The following is a 16,763-nucleotide window of genomic DNA, read 5'->3' as shown; positions in this document are numbered from 1 at the left end:
ACGGTGGGGGGGGAGCGGTGACGTGGCAAGAGGAGGTGGCCACAGCTAGAGGAAGTTACGTGTTTGTGTTTTGGTTCGGGAGTAAAGGAGGAGGGAAAGACGGAAGTTGGAGGCTGTGTTTACCCCATCGTGATACACGGAAGAGCCTCGTTTCCTTGTCTCCTGTGCCGTCAGCCACAGGGTCGGGCGTTCGGCGGCAGCCTTTCTTTTTCTCAAGGAGAACGGAACTGGCTTTCTGTCACAGCCAGGTAAGGAGACATCAAAGCCGGATCTAATGGGGGAGGGGAACCGCCCGTGGTCCGAACAAAATGGGATAGGCACCTGCGATGCGCTCGCTCCCCCTCTTTTTTGGGGGGGCAGGGGGAGGGGGAGTTGAGCGTTGGCTACGATGCCTCAGATCGGCGTGGAAGTGGAAGGAGATGCGGCAAAGACCGAGAACTGAGCCGTTTTCCCTTTCACCCTCAAAATGGCGCCCCCAATTCTCCCACTTCCTCTTATTCCTGGGGCAGGGCTGCAGGAGAAATAACACGGGGAAAGGCGATGTCTTGGGGCAGAAGGGATTTTTTTGGAATGCAGGGAGGGCATCTTTTCGAAGAGGGAATGAAATACGGAAGCCGAGGAAAGTTACTGGCATCTACTTATCTTGGATCTCTTATAATGTAATTTCTCTTTGATGAGGGAGGTTAAAAGAGTTGTAGGTATGCAAAATGCCGTATAGGAGATTCGTGACGTGGGCTTCCTACATCCTTTGCAGCAAGGATGTACTAAATGTGACATGGAATTATACACAAGTAGAGAGATACTACAGGAATGTTGCTCGCGGATTAGACGTTTGAGTTCATTTGGGTTTTTTTAATTACTTGGCCTGTGGAACTGATGTGAGATTTAAACGACAGAAAAGGGAAGGTTTCATTTAATTCTTTTTTTAAAAGGACTATTTCTTTCATTGATAATCTCTAATTATTAGTGGTATTAACTTCTGTAGTAGATTAGAAGATGAATATTTTAACTTCTACCAAATAAGAACTTCAGGTTATATTCCTATATTTCAGAGGATGCTGTATTTCTGTTTAAAATTGGCAAATTACTATTTGATTCTGTATTAAATTCTTTTTATAACTACCTACCTAATTATTAATCTGTAGGTTTTACTTTTTACCTTGTTTTTTATTTTTGTATGAATGGAGTAAAATCAGGAGAAGACAAGTCTCTTCTATTGATGTAATAATTGTAAGTTAACATTTTGTAAAATGATCTGGAAAATTTATTTAGCAATAAAATGAATGTTAAATACTCATAGTTCATTTTTATAACATTTTAAAGCAGTAATCTTATTCAAGTTTATAACTGCATCTGAATAAAATATTTAATGTTAGAAATTCAATTTGAAATTAATGATTACTGGTACTTTTAGCACAGTGTAATTTGTTCCTAAGTAAAAATAGATAATTCTAATGAAAATTATTTCCAGTGAATTAAAAAATGCTGTCTAAACATAAGGTGATATTTAGTTAATTTTTTCTTTTTGGTGAATGGCTAGTGTCAATATAGTGGCTGATATAGAAGCTATTAAAAATAAAAGTCCCAGTTTATTTTAAATTTTGTGAGTCCTTCAGATAGATTTGGATGCATTGAAGTAAAATAAGAGACATGAATTGATGAAATGTGCTTATGCATAAGATAGCCATATAATGTTGATATTTGCGTGCAAATCTTAAAATTAGAGCATTCCTTTCTCATGTGCTATATTTTTATTTGATAGGTGTAATTGAAGAGCCCCTTATGTTGATTTAGTATATGTTATATTAGTTAACTAATGCCTATATTATTCCTAAATACTTAACAATATCTCACTGTTGAAATAATAGTATATAAACATGAAAAGTTATTTTGATAAGGTATAAGAATTTAGGGCATTTTGCAATTTAAAGTGTCACTCCTTTTATTAAAGTTCTAACCTCAAGTTATATGAAATTAGTTATAAAAATGCACATCTGAAAATTCAGATTTTATTTTTTATGAAATATCAGTATCGTAAAACAATTAAAACATACTGCAATATTTAAATTCTGCTTTAAAATTTGTGGCTCATTAAATATTGTTTCAGATCCATTTTACTTTGATTTCATAAGAATCTGCTTTTTACCATGAAGGTTTTATAATCTAAATTTAGTTTTTTAAACAGGACTAATAGTTTATTAATATGTAATTCTTTCCCAAGGTACTACTAAGACAAGATACATATTCTTGCTTCTGTCACTGTTCCTGCTTCTATTTCTGGATCCCAAACAAAATAATATGAAAAGACAGGAGAGAGGTCTCATTTTTTTTTCTTTCTATGAAGAATTAAAGTTCATGCTTGTTCTGTTCCAATGAAATTGGTCCTAAGTAGCTCTTGGGATGGAAGAGAGGGGAGAGGATAGTAAAACTATAAGCTTACTATGTTTAAGAGTGGCACTTACTAGCAATAGAGTTAAAGAACCTTTTGTAATGCATTTAATGATGGTATAAATGTACTTCTTTACATTTTAAAGAAGAACTTTATGAATATATTTTATATCTAGATTAAACGGCTTGTAATCTTACAAAGGGACGCGGTGGCTCAGTGGGTTAGGACTCTGAGCTTGTCGATCAGAAGATGGGCAGTTTGGCGGGTCGAATCCCAAGTGCTGTGTAACAGAGTGAGCACCTGTTACTCGTCCCAGCTTCTGCCAACCTAGCAGTTTGAAAGCTCGTAAAAATGCAAGTAGAAAAATAGGGACCACTATGGTGGGAAGGTAACAGCGTTCCGTGCTCCTTTGGCGTCTAGTCATGCCGGCCACATGACCACGGAGACATCCTTGGACAAACGCTCGCTCTTCAGCTTTGAAACGGAGATGAGCACCAGCGCCTAGAGTTGGAAACGACTAGCACACATGTGCGGGGGAACTTTTACCTTTACCTTAATCTTACAAAATGCTTGTTATTACAAATTACAACTATTTTTCCTCATTTATTCTTTGGCTTTTATTTTTTGTTTTCAAGTAAAATTTATATATGCAAACATCATTCCATGTAATCCTAGCTATAATTATCCATTAGAAATCCAACTTGTGTGTCTGTAGAATAGCTGTGTTTTTTCCTTGAATAAATGCGATTTCATACGACAGTGATGACAAACCTTTTAGAGACCGAGTGCCCAAAAACCGCCTCTGCCTCCCACCCTACCTGCTCCGCCCCTGCCTGCCCACTGCCCCACCTGCCCGCAGGGCCATGCACCACCTCTATGGCCTGCCGCAGATTGCCCAGGCAGCCCTGCAGCATGCCCTCCACCCACACCCCACAGCATCATCTGCACGCTATGGGGAGCGAGAGCGGAGTCTTGGCCCTGCTACCCGCATATCTCCTTGGCTGCATTGCTCCATGCGGGCCGCGCCCAGGGGAGACTCTCCTCCAGGGGGGCTGCTGGTGAGGGGAGGCGGGGCTCGGGCGATGGCACACGTACCCACAGAGAGGGCGCTGAGTGCCGCCTCTGGCACACATGCCATAGGTTTGCCACCACTCATAGGATCATTAAAGAATTGCTTTAAAAAGATGAGTCTTAAAGCATCAGCATCTTTTTTCAGGCAAAGAAGTTCTGTGTTTGCATAATTCAAAAAAGGCATAATACTCTGTAATTGCAATGAAAAAATAAAAATGCATTTTGTTTGCTGATACCTGGATATAGTTCATTTATATTAGAATAATATATATATTATTTCTTAATACTTGTGCTTTAAGCATTACTATTCCTATGAAGAATATGTAAAAAGGCTAAAACATCCAATTTAGTTATTATCTATTTCTGTTTTTAACATTTATAAAGAAGGAATCGATAAATCAACACTTTTTAAATGGTAAGATCATCAGAGGCCTTAATTCCAATTTAGAAGCATAAATAGCAAATCTAAGAATTATCTTTTTGTAGTCTATTTTCAGGGCTGAGATAGTAATTTAAGAGATCCTTTCTGCACTAATTTTAATAGCTTTTGTGCAGTAATGTATATGTATATTAACACAGCAAGAATAACCAATCTAGTGTGTTCAGATATTTATGGATTCCAGTTTCCCTTTATAGAAAAATCCTGAGATTCAGAAAATAATGTAATTCTTTGTAAATTGCAAGATGTCATTACTATAATTGGGGAAGCAACCAGAGTCATGTCACCCCCATATTTGTAGTGTAGTATCAGTTTCATTTTAACTAGGATACAGATAGTGATGTTGAGCTGAGTAAGAACTGATTAATATATAACAGGACGTGAAGTAATTGATGATCCAGTGAAGTTCTGAGTAAATTGTGTGACTACTAAGCAGCTAAACTGGATTTGCAATACATGTTTACTAAGGAATAAATTCCACAGTATTCCATCATCTTATCTTTAAAGTATGCTTTGATTGAGGCTTAGTGCCAAACAATGGTCTATGTGATCATGTTCTTAAAAGTAACCAGATATATTTTCAGTCTTAATACCAAGGGAAAACATTTTTTCTTTCTTCTCCCAAAATAGTTTTCAATGTATGAATCTGTAAAATTTCTCTTTAAAAACTTGCTGTTATTAAAAATTCCCATGTTATATGTGATTAGAATTTCAAAATAACAGATTTGGAAGACACCTTACAGGTCTTCTGATTCAACTCCCTTTTTTAAGCAGGAGACCCTACGCCATTCTGGATAAATGACTGTTTAATATCATGTTAAAAACTTCCAGTGATGGAGCAACTTGAACTTCCATTGATTAATTGTGCTCACTGTCAGGAAATTTTTCCTTAATTCTAGGTTGGCTCTCTCTTCGATATGCTTTCATCTCTTACTTTTTGTCCTGCCCTCCACTGCTTCTCTCTCTGACAGTCACTCAAATTTTGGAAGACTGCTATTATGCCACCTCTAGTCCTTCTCTTTTTTAGATGAGGCATACCTAATAAACACAACTGTTTATCATATGTGTAGCCTCCGATCCCTTAATCTTCATCATTCTTCTCTGTACTCTTTCTAGGATCTTAACATCTTTTTTTTGTATTGTGGTGACCAGAACTGGACACAGTATTCCATATGTGGTGTTACCAAAGTAGTAGATAGTGTTACTAATACTTCATGTGATCTTGATACTATTCCTCTGTTGAAGCAGCCTAGGATTGCATTGGCTTTTTTGGCAGCTGCAGTACAACTGCTGCCTTATACTTAAATGATTGTTCATTAAGACCCCTAAAACCCTCTCACAGTTAATGCTATTGAGCCAGGTACCACCAATTTTATACTCTGCATTTAGTTTTTCTTGCCAAAGTGTAAAAATAGTAATTTTCTCATCACATTCTGTTGGATAGGGCCCAGTGTCCTGGATCTTGAGCCTGTCTTCTAAACCAGGGCTTTTCAACCTTTTCACAGATTGTACCACTTTTAGGACATGACAGTAAGCAAGGTGTCAAAAACTTGATGACTAAAAAAGGGGGGGATTTTGGGCTTTACTGGTTAGATTCATTTGTTGTTATAGACATGGCTAGTTTATAATATTATGGAAAAGTAAAAAGTTGAGGTTCAACATTAATGCAACAAAGGAAGTCAGAAGTCAATGCCTTTTCTTTTTCCCTTCTTCCCCTCACTTTTCCTTTTTTCTCACACTTCACTCGCGAAAGCCTCTCGCTCGCTCTTTCACTCACTCACACGTTGCTCACAAAAGCTACTCTCTTTCGCTCACCGTTGCTTGCAAAGGCTGCTCCATCGCTTTCTAACTCTGTGCTTTGTTAACAAAAGCCTCTCTCTTCGTGTGTTTTTCCTCTCCTGCCAAAACCTTCTTTTTATAGCTTCTCCTCTCTCCGCCCTCCTCCTCTTTTTCTCTCCAATTCGTATGCAGCCACGCACGCAGATCCTGGCGCTTCTTTTGAGCCCTGCAGCTCCAGCTGATCTCCAGGCCTTCGCAGCACCACTTTAGCTTGTTCCCTCCCCCGCTACACTTGGCTAGGGGTACGCGTGCCACCGGTATAGGGCTTATTATTTTCACATACAGGAGGTGGAGAGCACGGGAGCCAATGGGAGTCCTGCCCTCTCCATTGCATTTCTCCGTTCGTTTCTCAGCCTTCACCGTGTGTTTGTGGGACTAAAGAAAAAAATTCAATCAGACCTTCTAACTTCTCTTGGAAAAAAAAGATCTTGCGAAGTTGGAAGGTCTGATTGAACTTTTTTTTTAGTCCCACAAACACAAGGCGAAGGCTGAGAAACAAACGGAGAACTGCAATACAGCTGAAAGGCAGGTTAGTGGAAAAAACGCTTGGGGTAGGCAAGGACATTTGGGCTGGGGTGGGGGTGGCAATCTTTCCCTGCGTGACTTTGGCAAGTGTCTGGCAAGCAGAGGGAAACAGTTTCACCTGTTTCACCTCACTTCATAGTGGCGGCAGCAGCTGGCAGGATGGAAGGCAAATGAGTGGCAGCAGCCGATAGAAGTCAAAAGTACATAGTTGGTAGGTGAGCTGCAGCGCCCGCCAGGGCCCGAAGAGCACCAGGTTCAGCCTGGCACATGCAGCACTGAGTAGGCGTGCAGGCTGGTGCTCAGCAGCTCAAAGGCGGAGGCCTGGGCAGCGCGGTTCCACCGGTGGCCACTTGTGGAGGATCCTGGTAGGCTGACGGGGGGGGCAGCCAAGAGCAGTGCTTCCAGAAGAACAAGGAGCCTCCACGAGGCCAGAAGCAGCACGGGTGGCCACTTGGCACCCGCCACAGCCGATAAGTGTCCCAGGAGCAGAAGGGCCAGCAGGCAGGGCGGGTGGAGACTGGGGTGTGTTGAGAGCTTGGCCCACAGGCACTGCTAGAAAAGCAGCAAAGCTGTGACCAGAGGTGAGGTCAGGCAGGACAGTGGCAGGTTGCGCAGCAGCCGCATGGCCTGCACAGATCACCGTTCCTGTCAGTACCTGTTAACCTGGCTGAAGAACAACCCGGCCCGGGCAGCAGCAGGTGCAGGAGGCCCAGCCTTGGCACTGGCCAGGCGGCAGCAAGCGGCAGATTTTGAAATCAATCCAGAGAAAAACAGATTTACTTTCTTCCCTTTTAGCCCCTTCTGTGTTCTCTTAAGAGCTAAACGGCAATCGCTCAGGGAAAAGGTAAGGGGGGATGAAGAAATCTTTCTCTCCCCCCCCCATAGGCGTTCCTGATGTCAACTGGCCACCCCCCCATCTGGCTGACAATCACGGCAGCTGGGGCTTACTTTCAGGAAAACACTGTACCCACACCTGAGACCAAACTACAGAGGTTCAGTAGCAGTCTAAGTTTTGCCAGTTAACTATCCTTCCATCCATCCAACAAGAGTAGAATAGGAGCAGCAGTCTTCTCAGAGGAAAACCTATTTGATTTCAGCTTTATTTATTGATTATATTCATTTATAAATGTTACCTTTTTAATTATTAGTGCATGTTTTGATTAACTGATTGAAACCATGTAATCAATAATAGGTTATGCAGAATCTTGTACTATACCATACCTATTTACCCAGCTGTAATCCTTTCCACAGACATCCATGTAACTCATATCTGCTCCAGATTTGAAGCTGCTGTGGAAAAAGGAACTATCCTACCATCAGTCATACCACAATATTTCTTCAGAAATAAACCACACTGGGAGAATATTCAGATTTAGTAATGTTCTAGTCAATTTACCGATAGCATGTATTTGTAACAACAATATGGAGAAACATACCTTGAGAGAGGCAGCACTGCTGAAATCACTTGAAATCACAGTGTTCCTGCTTAGGAAGTTCAATTGAGCTGCACATTTCGGTGTGAAAAGAAAAAAAGAGTTTGGCATCCATAGTTTTCCAGTTCAGTTTTGTTTCTATATTCTAAAAATTATAGAGTCTCAGCACTGAAGTTTTGCTGTAACACGGTTCTTTTTCTGAGAATTAGTAAAATCCAGTTCTGCTTGCGGCATTGTGTTAAAATAATGTAATTGTGTAAGTTGTAATTTATTTAGATGGCTATATTTTATAAATTAGAGATTTGAGTGAGCATTGAAGACAATGAATGTGAACTGAGAGCCATCCTTGTCCTTTGAATTATATACTTGGGTAGTAAGAGTCAAGAAAAAGCCTAAATTTTATCTTGGGTTACATTTAATTGAAATGATGAATAGTTAATATGATTATTCTGTTAAGATATTTACTAATTTTCCCACTCAAATTCCATTAAAAATTGCTATTTGTAAAAATGTTCGGTCTTCTAGTGTGATGCTCACAACAGTTTCACTGTGTCAACCATACATAATGATTAGAAATGGGAAAAAGTAAAGGCCTTGAGTAATATAAAGGGAAACTAGAGACAGTCACTCATGAAAGGAGAATGTGAGAAGTGGGATTTGTCTTTATCATTCTATTATCTACTTCACACTGTTCTCAGCTACAAAGTAATGAGGAAAAATGGGTTTTATTTAAGTGTTGAATTAATTAGACATAAGGAGCACTTTAGTTCTGGATTAAAGAGGTGAACCAATCCTCCTTTCAAATGTAAATAAAGCTAGTTCTTGTTTAGCTACTGCAATCTATTCCGCTAAATGGTTGCTTAGCAAACATGTGAGAGAGAGACTAAAGATTTCTGGTTGTTGCTATCTCATCCATAAGCTTCAGCTAGTGCAGAATGCAGCGGGGGGGGGGCTGAGAGGCCCATGTTACACTATTGTTCCATAAACTGTACTGGCCGCCATTTTGCTTCAGGTCCAATGGTTTTCACCTTTAAAGCCGTGCATGGCATGGACTCAGCTTATCTGAGAAACCAACTCGATGGAATTAGCCTGCCCCCCCTTCCTATGCTACTAGTAGGGACATGCTACGGACCCTGTCAGCCAAGGAATTTTGACTGACAGGGTCTAGAAGAAGAATCTTTTCTGCTGTGGCTAGTGCCCTCTGGATCAGGCCTTCTACCATCCTTTGGACCTTCTGGAAGGCCTTGAAGACATGGCTGCACAAACTAGCCTGGGGGCCCAATGGGAACGTGTCACTTTGGAGCTGACTAATGGATAACACACCACCTTTTTCCTGTGTGCACTTTGCTCTTCTCTCTCCTTGTTAATTTTTTAAATTGAATTTTAAATTTAGGACCCTTACTTAATGGTTTAATGTTTTATAGTGCATTTGAATGCTTGTAAGCCATCCAGAGTTGCCTCTAGCTAGATGGACAGCTCACAAGTTTATTTATTTAATTAATTCTCCTGGGTATCAATGCCCAAGTTGCTTTCATTCCAGTGTGTGTTTTTAGGTGCAGAAATTTGGTTGTAAGTGCATGCATTGGTCAGATAATGATATTTTACTACTGTTTCTTACTGTCATATTTGTAAACAATTGCTAATTAAAGTAGTTGCTAAATGAAGATTGGCTATATTACTAGCATCTATTTTTGCTACTGCACTGCTGAGATATCTGAATAACTAGAGCTAAAGTCATATTTCTTCACTATTGTTTTCAGTTCAAAGCTTAATCCTGTTTTGGACTAGCAGATTTAAAACAGATGTCCTGGTAATGACAACATTTATCAGATTAAATTGCTATGGCCAACTAATCTTTCCCTTTTGTTCATGAATACATACCAGTAGTTTACAAATCTTCAGAGTAGAGTATTGTGAATGAGGAACTCAAAGTATTTCCTCTGTATAAGAGTAGAAAAGTATTAATAAAAATGATGTAATTTCTGAAGCAAATATTTATTTGGCTGTTTGAGTTGTACCACTGCTTGTTACTAATTTTATTCACATTTTGTAAAGCTTTTAGTATAAACAGATTATGATTAACAATACCATTCAGAGATAAATTATTTTGCATTGTGTATTATAGTACTTTTAGGTCTTTAATATTAATTTTTTGAAGATATTGGTAGAAATACAGTTCAGTGTCCAACTGTATTTCCCTGAACCTGTTATATATATAAATACGGTATATAAATTTGATTTGCTGTAATTCATTGCTGGTTAACCTGCTGTCAAATATACATAGTGTTTTGAAAATCAGGGCACCCTATTGATGACTGTAAGTTTTAGTATGACTGTGCCCATGATCTTTTCTAAAATGTGAATGCTATTTTATATTACAGGCTGCCTTGAGGTGAAGGCACATTGAGGTTTGCATCCTGGAATCTATATTTTTAAGAATCTGAAACAAGGGACTCCTTTTTAGTTTGGACATGGCCAACCGAGGAGCAACTAGACCCAATGGGCCCAATGCTGGGAATAAAATATGTCAGTTCAAGTTAGTTCTTCTTGGTGAATCTGCAGTTGGCAAATCAAGTCTGGTGCTTCGCTTTGTTAAAGGCCAGTTTCATGAATTCCAAGAAAGTACAATTGGAGGTGAGAAATGTTAAAATTTCAAATTTAATCATTTATGCTTATGAATCTGTAATTCATGTCAAGGTAAATAAATTATGCTTAATTGTATCTGTCACAGGCTTATTGTATTACTTGTGTAATTTTAAAATGGTTTGGGGCTCTTTTACTTCCAATGAATTTTTTAAGTATGCTTAAAAATCCATGAGACAAATTTTAGAGAAAGTTCTTAAATGAGACACAGTTAATTACAGATAATTTTATAATCTACTGTATCTTACAGTTAAGTTACAGGTTGTTGTCGCTTACAATAATGGTATGTGGAAATGACCTTGAGAAACCAGAGACAGAAATGCTGCCTAGGGAATGAGGAACATAACTCATAGCTTAGCAGTCCCCAATCTTTTGTCTATAGACCAACAGCAGCGATGGGGGGAAGGGATGGTTTTGCACATGTAACCTACCACTTACATGGCCTGGTTCCCGACAGGCCCTGGACTGGTAGTGGTCCTGGGATTGGGACCCCTGTCATAACTGCATAATGGATGGAGCAAGTGGCTCAGGAAGGACACTCCCTAAGTTATCAAGCTGTAAAGGTGATTGCAGGAGAATTATATTATTGGATTCCAAGATTGATGTCAGCCTGTATAGGAATAGGAAAGACCACCAGATAAGTTAATTCTACTTTATGCTAAAGCTACATTTACAGAACCTTGCAAATCTGAAAGTACAATTCTGTCACCATCGCTTTTACAGCCTGATAACCTAAGAAAGGTCCCTCCTTAGCCTCTTGTTTTGTCTGCTGTGCAGCTGTGGGCTGTGTTCCCTTTTATCTGAGTATTTCCTAGGCAGTATCTCTTTGTTCCAAAGTCATTCCCACATACCATTACAGGAACTTACAACCAGAATTGAGCCAAAAATTTCCATTGCTAGGTGAGGCAGTTTTTAAGTAAGTTGTGCCTCATTTAATGACCTTTTTGCTACTATTGATAGGTGGATCAATTAAGTGAATCATGGTCATTAAGTGAATCTAGATTCTCCCCATAGATTTTGCTTGTCAGAAGATGGCTAAGAACGTTAAAAATGTGATCATATGGCCCAGGATAGCGCAACTGATAAATACATGGCAGTTGCCTATTGCCCAAATTTTGATTATGTGACCATGGGTATGCTTCAATGGTTATAAATGTGAAAAACAGTCATAAAATTTTTCCAGTGCTGTTGCATCTTTGAATAATCACTAAATGAATAGTTGTAAGTTGAGGATTACTTGTACATTTATTGACCATTTTTTTAAAGTTGCATTAGCATTAGTATTAGATCCTTCCATGCTATGTAGCATATTGGGCAACAAGGGATCTCCAGCATTTTTTTTTTATTTTGGGCAAGTACTTTAGTATCTTCCCATGTGATGTTTAGAGTCTTTTAAGTCTTCCATGAACATTCTTTGCCATGTATTTTGAGGGTATCCTCTTGGATATTTGGCATCGGGGCAAGGAGTTTCCATCTCATTGCCATCTTGAGGATTCAGTTGTTCTCCATATGGGGAATATAACCTGCAAGTTGGAATATGGTCAAAATAGTAAATCTATTGGATTTGATGAAGGCAACTTTGTTGGAAGACATCAGGTCTGTTGTTATACTCGCTGTCGTCTTCCAGGTCTTACTGGCATAAATGGCTGTTGGGATTGCTGTAGAGGCATGCAAACAGCATTTATGTTTCAGTGATATAGACAACGACCAGTTTTTATTCATACTCTGGAAAATAGCTGTTACTTTTCCAATGTGGGTCTTGATGCCTTTCTGTGCATCTTCATTTTGGACAGTTATATTAGCCAAATAGGTAAAACGTCCTACTTTTTCAAGTTGCTATGATCCAAGTGTGATTCTCCAATCACAATCGGGTTTCAGGCCCGGTCACATCACGGAGATGACACTGGTCGCGCTGGTGAATGATCTCTGCCGGGCTCGGGACAGAGGTTGCTCCTCTGTCCTAGTCCTATTAGATCTCTCAGCGGCTTTCGATACCATCGACCATGGTATCCTACTGCGACGGCTCAGGGGGCTGGGAGTGGGAGGCACCGTTTTACGGTGGTTCTCCTATCTCTTGGGCCGCTCGCAGTTGGTGTTGACGGGAGGGCAGAGATCCACCCCGAGGCCTCTCACTTGTGGAGTCCCTCTGGTCGGTTCTCTCGCCCCTCCTGTTCAACATCTATATGAAGCCGCTGGGCGAGGTCATTCGTGGTTTCGGGGTGGGGTATCATCAGTATGCTGATGATACCCAACTTTTTCTCTCCACCCCGAACCAACCCAGTGATGCCCTCGCCGTGATGTCCCGTTGCTTGGAGGCGGTCCAGATCTGGATGGGGAGAAACAGGCTTCGTCTCAATCCTGCCAAGACTGAGTGGCTTTACATATCGGCATCTCGGGCTAACCAAACTATTCCACCTTTAATGATGGGAGGTTGATAGGGCTCGCAACATGGGCGTCCTTCTGGACTCACAGCTCAACTTTGAAGATCATATAGGAGCCGTAACCAGGGGAGCTTTTGCCAAGGTTCGCCTGGTGTGCCAGTTGCGACCCTACCTGGACCAAGATGCCCTACGCACAGTCACTCATGCGCTCGTGACCTCCCGTTTAGACTACTGCAATGCTCTCTACATGGGGCTGCCCTTGAGGACCACTCGGAGGCTTCAACTGGTGCAGAATGCGGCCGCACGAGTTGTGATGGGGGTTTCCCGATACTCCCATGTAACACCTCTACTCCGTGAGCTGCATTGGCTTCCGGTTGCCCTCCGGGTGAGATTCAAGGTGCTGGTAATGACCTATAAAGCCCTAAATGGCTTGGGTCCGGGATATTTGAGGGAACACCTGCTGCCAGCATCAAGCTACCTTCGTCCAGTGCGCTCGCAGAGAGAGGGTCTTCTCAGGGTGCCGGCGGTAAAAGATTGCTGGCGGATAACACCCAGGGGGAGGGCCTTTTCTGTGGGTGCGCCTGCCCTCTGGAACCAGCTGCCCGTGGAGCTCAGGACTACCCCTGACCTACGTTCATTCCGCCGAGACCTGAAGTCTTGGCTCTTTGAGCTCTCTGACCCAGGCTGAGAATTTTAACTGGGTTTTATTTTCAGGGATAATTTAATCTTTTATTTGTCTTTTAACTTTGTATTTTGTATTGGTATGATTTTAAAATGCCCTGTAAACCGCCCTGAGTCCTTCGGGAAAGGACGGTATATAAATCTAATAAAATAAAAATAAAATCTGTGTAGAGGGGCTCAGATTTATGATCTTCGATTTGTTGGCACTTATCCTGAGGCCAATTTGGTTAGTTCTTCATCAGAGGCAGTTGTCACTTGTTACAGTTTTGTCCCATCTTTCTCAAGGCAATATCATCTACAAAATACAACTTACAGCAGTACATAAATAAATAAATACCCCTTTTATGACTTTTGTAGTGTTCCTCAATCACATGATCACAGTTATAGTCCATAACCATTGTCCTTTGTCGGACCTGTGGGGTTTTTCCCCCCTCTTATGAAAACATGCATCATAATACTAGTGATGTTTATGTGGAAGATTAATATGTTCTCTTTTCAGGACATTACTATTATTACTGTTTAATGACTAAAGGTAGTAATCCTGGAACAGTATCCAGGTAAACTATTGATATCTGAGAAAAAAATATCTCTTTGACCATAAGTTAAAGCACAGCTTAAATGCCTAAAATATGCCAATTGTGTTATTAGCAACTTAGTGCTTTTGATTCTAATTAGCAATGAGTATATGACCGTTGCACTAACCTTAATGATGTTAATTCATTAACCCATGGTTGGGAATCACCATTTAGTCCATTATATTTATAGCACTTCATAATTCCCAAATTCAAGAGAGTCTTATCTTTAATTTACTTTAATGCTGCTCCCACAGCTGGCTTGAAAGAGAAGTAGAGGAAAACCCCATATGAAACTTGACACTGTCCATGTGATATGGATACTGTAGAAACCACAGCTTATTTTCCTCTATACTGCCAGTTTTACAGGGACATTTGTCACTAGTTGATTACCCCACTTTTATTTAAATTTCTGGGGTCTCTGATAGTTTTTATTATATGTTAAACAATCAAGGTATATTTATTAGTGTAAAACATAGTAAAATTTTATTACATTATGTATAAACGTCACTCACAAATAGTTGCCAATAATTCATGTTGTTCGGGATAGTTTGCTATTGTTCATTTCATTGAATATATTTTTATTGGTCAGTGACTGAAATACAGTTTCTATCTTCTGTCTAGTTCAGCATTGCCCAACCTTATCGAGTTGGTGGCCGGGCATGGGGGGGGGAAGAGGGGATGGTTTTGTGTGAGAGGCAAGTGTGTGCACACGCATAGCTTCATTTGTATGAGTAGCAGTCGGCGCTTGAGTGAATGGGGCTGCTCACTGCTCATGTGAGTTGGGCTGCACCAGCCTGCTACTCACACATCCCAGTTGCAACTAAGCCACGGCTCACAGGTTGGTAAAATGAGGGCCCAGATTGTTGGGGGCAATATGCTGACTCAGTAAACCGCTTAGAGAGGGATGTAAAGCACTATGAAGCAGTATATAAGTCTTATTATTGCTTTTGCTATTAATGAACAATTGCCCTGAAATGTTTTTACTAAATCAGTTTTAATAATACTATAAATGGTTGCAAGACATTCTGAAAAATAAGGAATTGGCAGCCTAGAGCCTTAAGATCTGATCTAACTGAGGACCATTGCACTGGCTATACATGCAATAGTACAATGTAAACATACAGTGTGTTCTCTTGCACCTTGCCAGACATGTACCATTAAAGGTATCCTATGCGGTTTCAGCCAATACTTTGTATGTGGTAACTAATAAAATTAAGGCGATCAGATGTGAACTGCAAAAAACTGGGCAACCAGCAGATGGCAGCAAAACTTTTTTTATATTTGCTGTCATCTTCGGTGATGGGGTTACAGTCTACATTTGTTTGCCCTAAAAAAATGTTGAGGTCAGTTTTGTCTCAGAATAGAAGCCTATGTACCACATAACATGGATGTTATTTATTTCAATTTTTTAAATATACATACCTCCAGTTATGTCTATTGCATTAGATCCTGGTGACATAAGTTGAAATAAAAATACATTATACAGTGTTTAGGTTTGCATAATCTGCTAGATTATTGTTGCTTTCTTCAGAATTCTTGTAATAAATACAAATTTGGTACATATATTGCCATGGAATATACTAAGAGGCTCACAACCATAAAGAAAGAAATGAAAAGAAAGTTTTAACAAAGTGAAAGTAAAAGAATAGAAAAAGAAAACAAAGAAAACAAATCAATATGACTAGTAAAAAAAGTTGAGCAGAGGGGAGGGGGTGGAGTCTGCTGTCGATCTAGAGCAGAGGTCTTCAAACTTGGCCCTTTTATGACTTGTGGACTTCAACTCCTAGAATTCTGTGAATTGAATTGCACAGTTGAATTTTTCTATTGTGTCCCAGGCAGATTTGCAGAGCCAGATCTTTGGACTCTTACAGAAGGATAGGAGGTTGGGGGCAGATCTTACCCTAGAGCAGAGGTCCCAAACCTTTTGGGCATCAGGGATCAGTCCCGTGGAGAGAGGTTTTTCTGCGAACCAGAGAATGTGTGGTTTTGTGTGCTGCCTGCATCTCACGGATGGGGCTTTGCTTGTTTCTGTGGACTGGTTGATGGCATGCCACAGCCCAGTATTGGTCCACAGACTGGGGTTTGGGGACCCCTGCCCTAGAGGGTAGGGTGTTACAAAGCGTGGTTGCTGCAGCAGAGAAGGCTCTTTTTCTGGATCCTGACAAAGTTCTTTGACTGATGGGATCTGCTGGCCAGAGTGGAACAGGATAGTTGTAGTGGGACAACATATTTCATCAGATAGCCTGGACCTATGTCGTTAAGAGTTTTAAAAGTCATAAACAACATCTTGAATTGCACTCGAAAGCACATGGATTGCCAGTGTAGATTGTGAAGCAGAAGTGTAATATGAGCCATCCTAGATGCTCCCAAATACTGCTGTCACTGCCACACTTTGCACTAATTGAAGCTTCCAAATGGATTTCAAACCCGTATAGAGTACATTTCAATAGTCCAAACAGGATGACTAGGGCTTGAATAACTGAGCGCAGGGAGTCATAATCCAGGAAAGGTCGCAGCTGGTGCACAGACTGGAGCTGTGCAAAATTCTCATAGTTGTGTCTGCTACTTGCTTTTCAAGCAGGAGATGTGAATGCAGAAGAACCCCAAGTTGCAAACTGGATCTGAACAGGGAAGTGCAATCCTGTCCAGTACCAGACATGACAGCCTCTGTGTACCCAAAGGTACTCAGTTTTCCAGGATTCATTTGTAATCTGTTGTCTCCCATCCAGGCATTGCGAGAGAGCAGAGAAACAACCACTTGTTTATAGAGATGTAGAGTTGAGTGTC

General features: G+C 40.5%; 1 protein-coding gene across 2 annotated transcripts in view; it reads left to right on the top strand.

The window, feature by feature from the left end:
• The first annotated feature begins 81 nt into the window (after positions 1-81).
• The window catches only part of RAB5A (RAB5A, member RAS oncogene family), a 28,253-nt gene continuing 11,571 nt past the window's right edge, over positions 82-16,763 (top strand). The window contains exons 1-2 of one of the 2 annotated variants that reach the window (XM_081345192.1): positions 82-248; positions 10,078-10,330. In XM_081345192.1, coding sequence (XP_081201318.1) covers positions 10,168-10,330 — 163 coding nt within the window. In that variant the 5' untranslated portion in view covers positions 82-248; positions 10,078-10,167. Of the gene's footprint in view, positions 249-770; positions 1,231-10,077; positions 10,331-16,763 lie in introns of those variants that run through there. The other variant, XM_081345193.1, reaches the window with a different exon arrangement.

The sequence above is a fragment of the Vipera berus genome (genome assembly GCF_964194415.1).
Source record: "Vipera berus genome assembly, chromosome: Z".
In the NCBI taxonomy this organism is placed as follows: Eukaryota; Metazoa; Chordata; class Lepidosauria; order Squamata; family Viperidae; genus Vipera; species Vipera berus.
The sequence above is the reverse complement of the archived record's forward strand: the minus strand, read 5'-3'. Positions and strand labels throughout refer to the sequence as shown.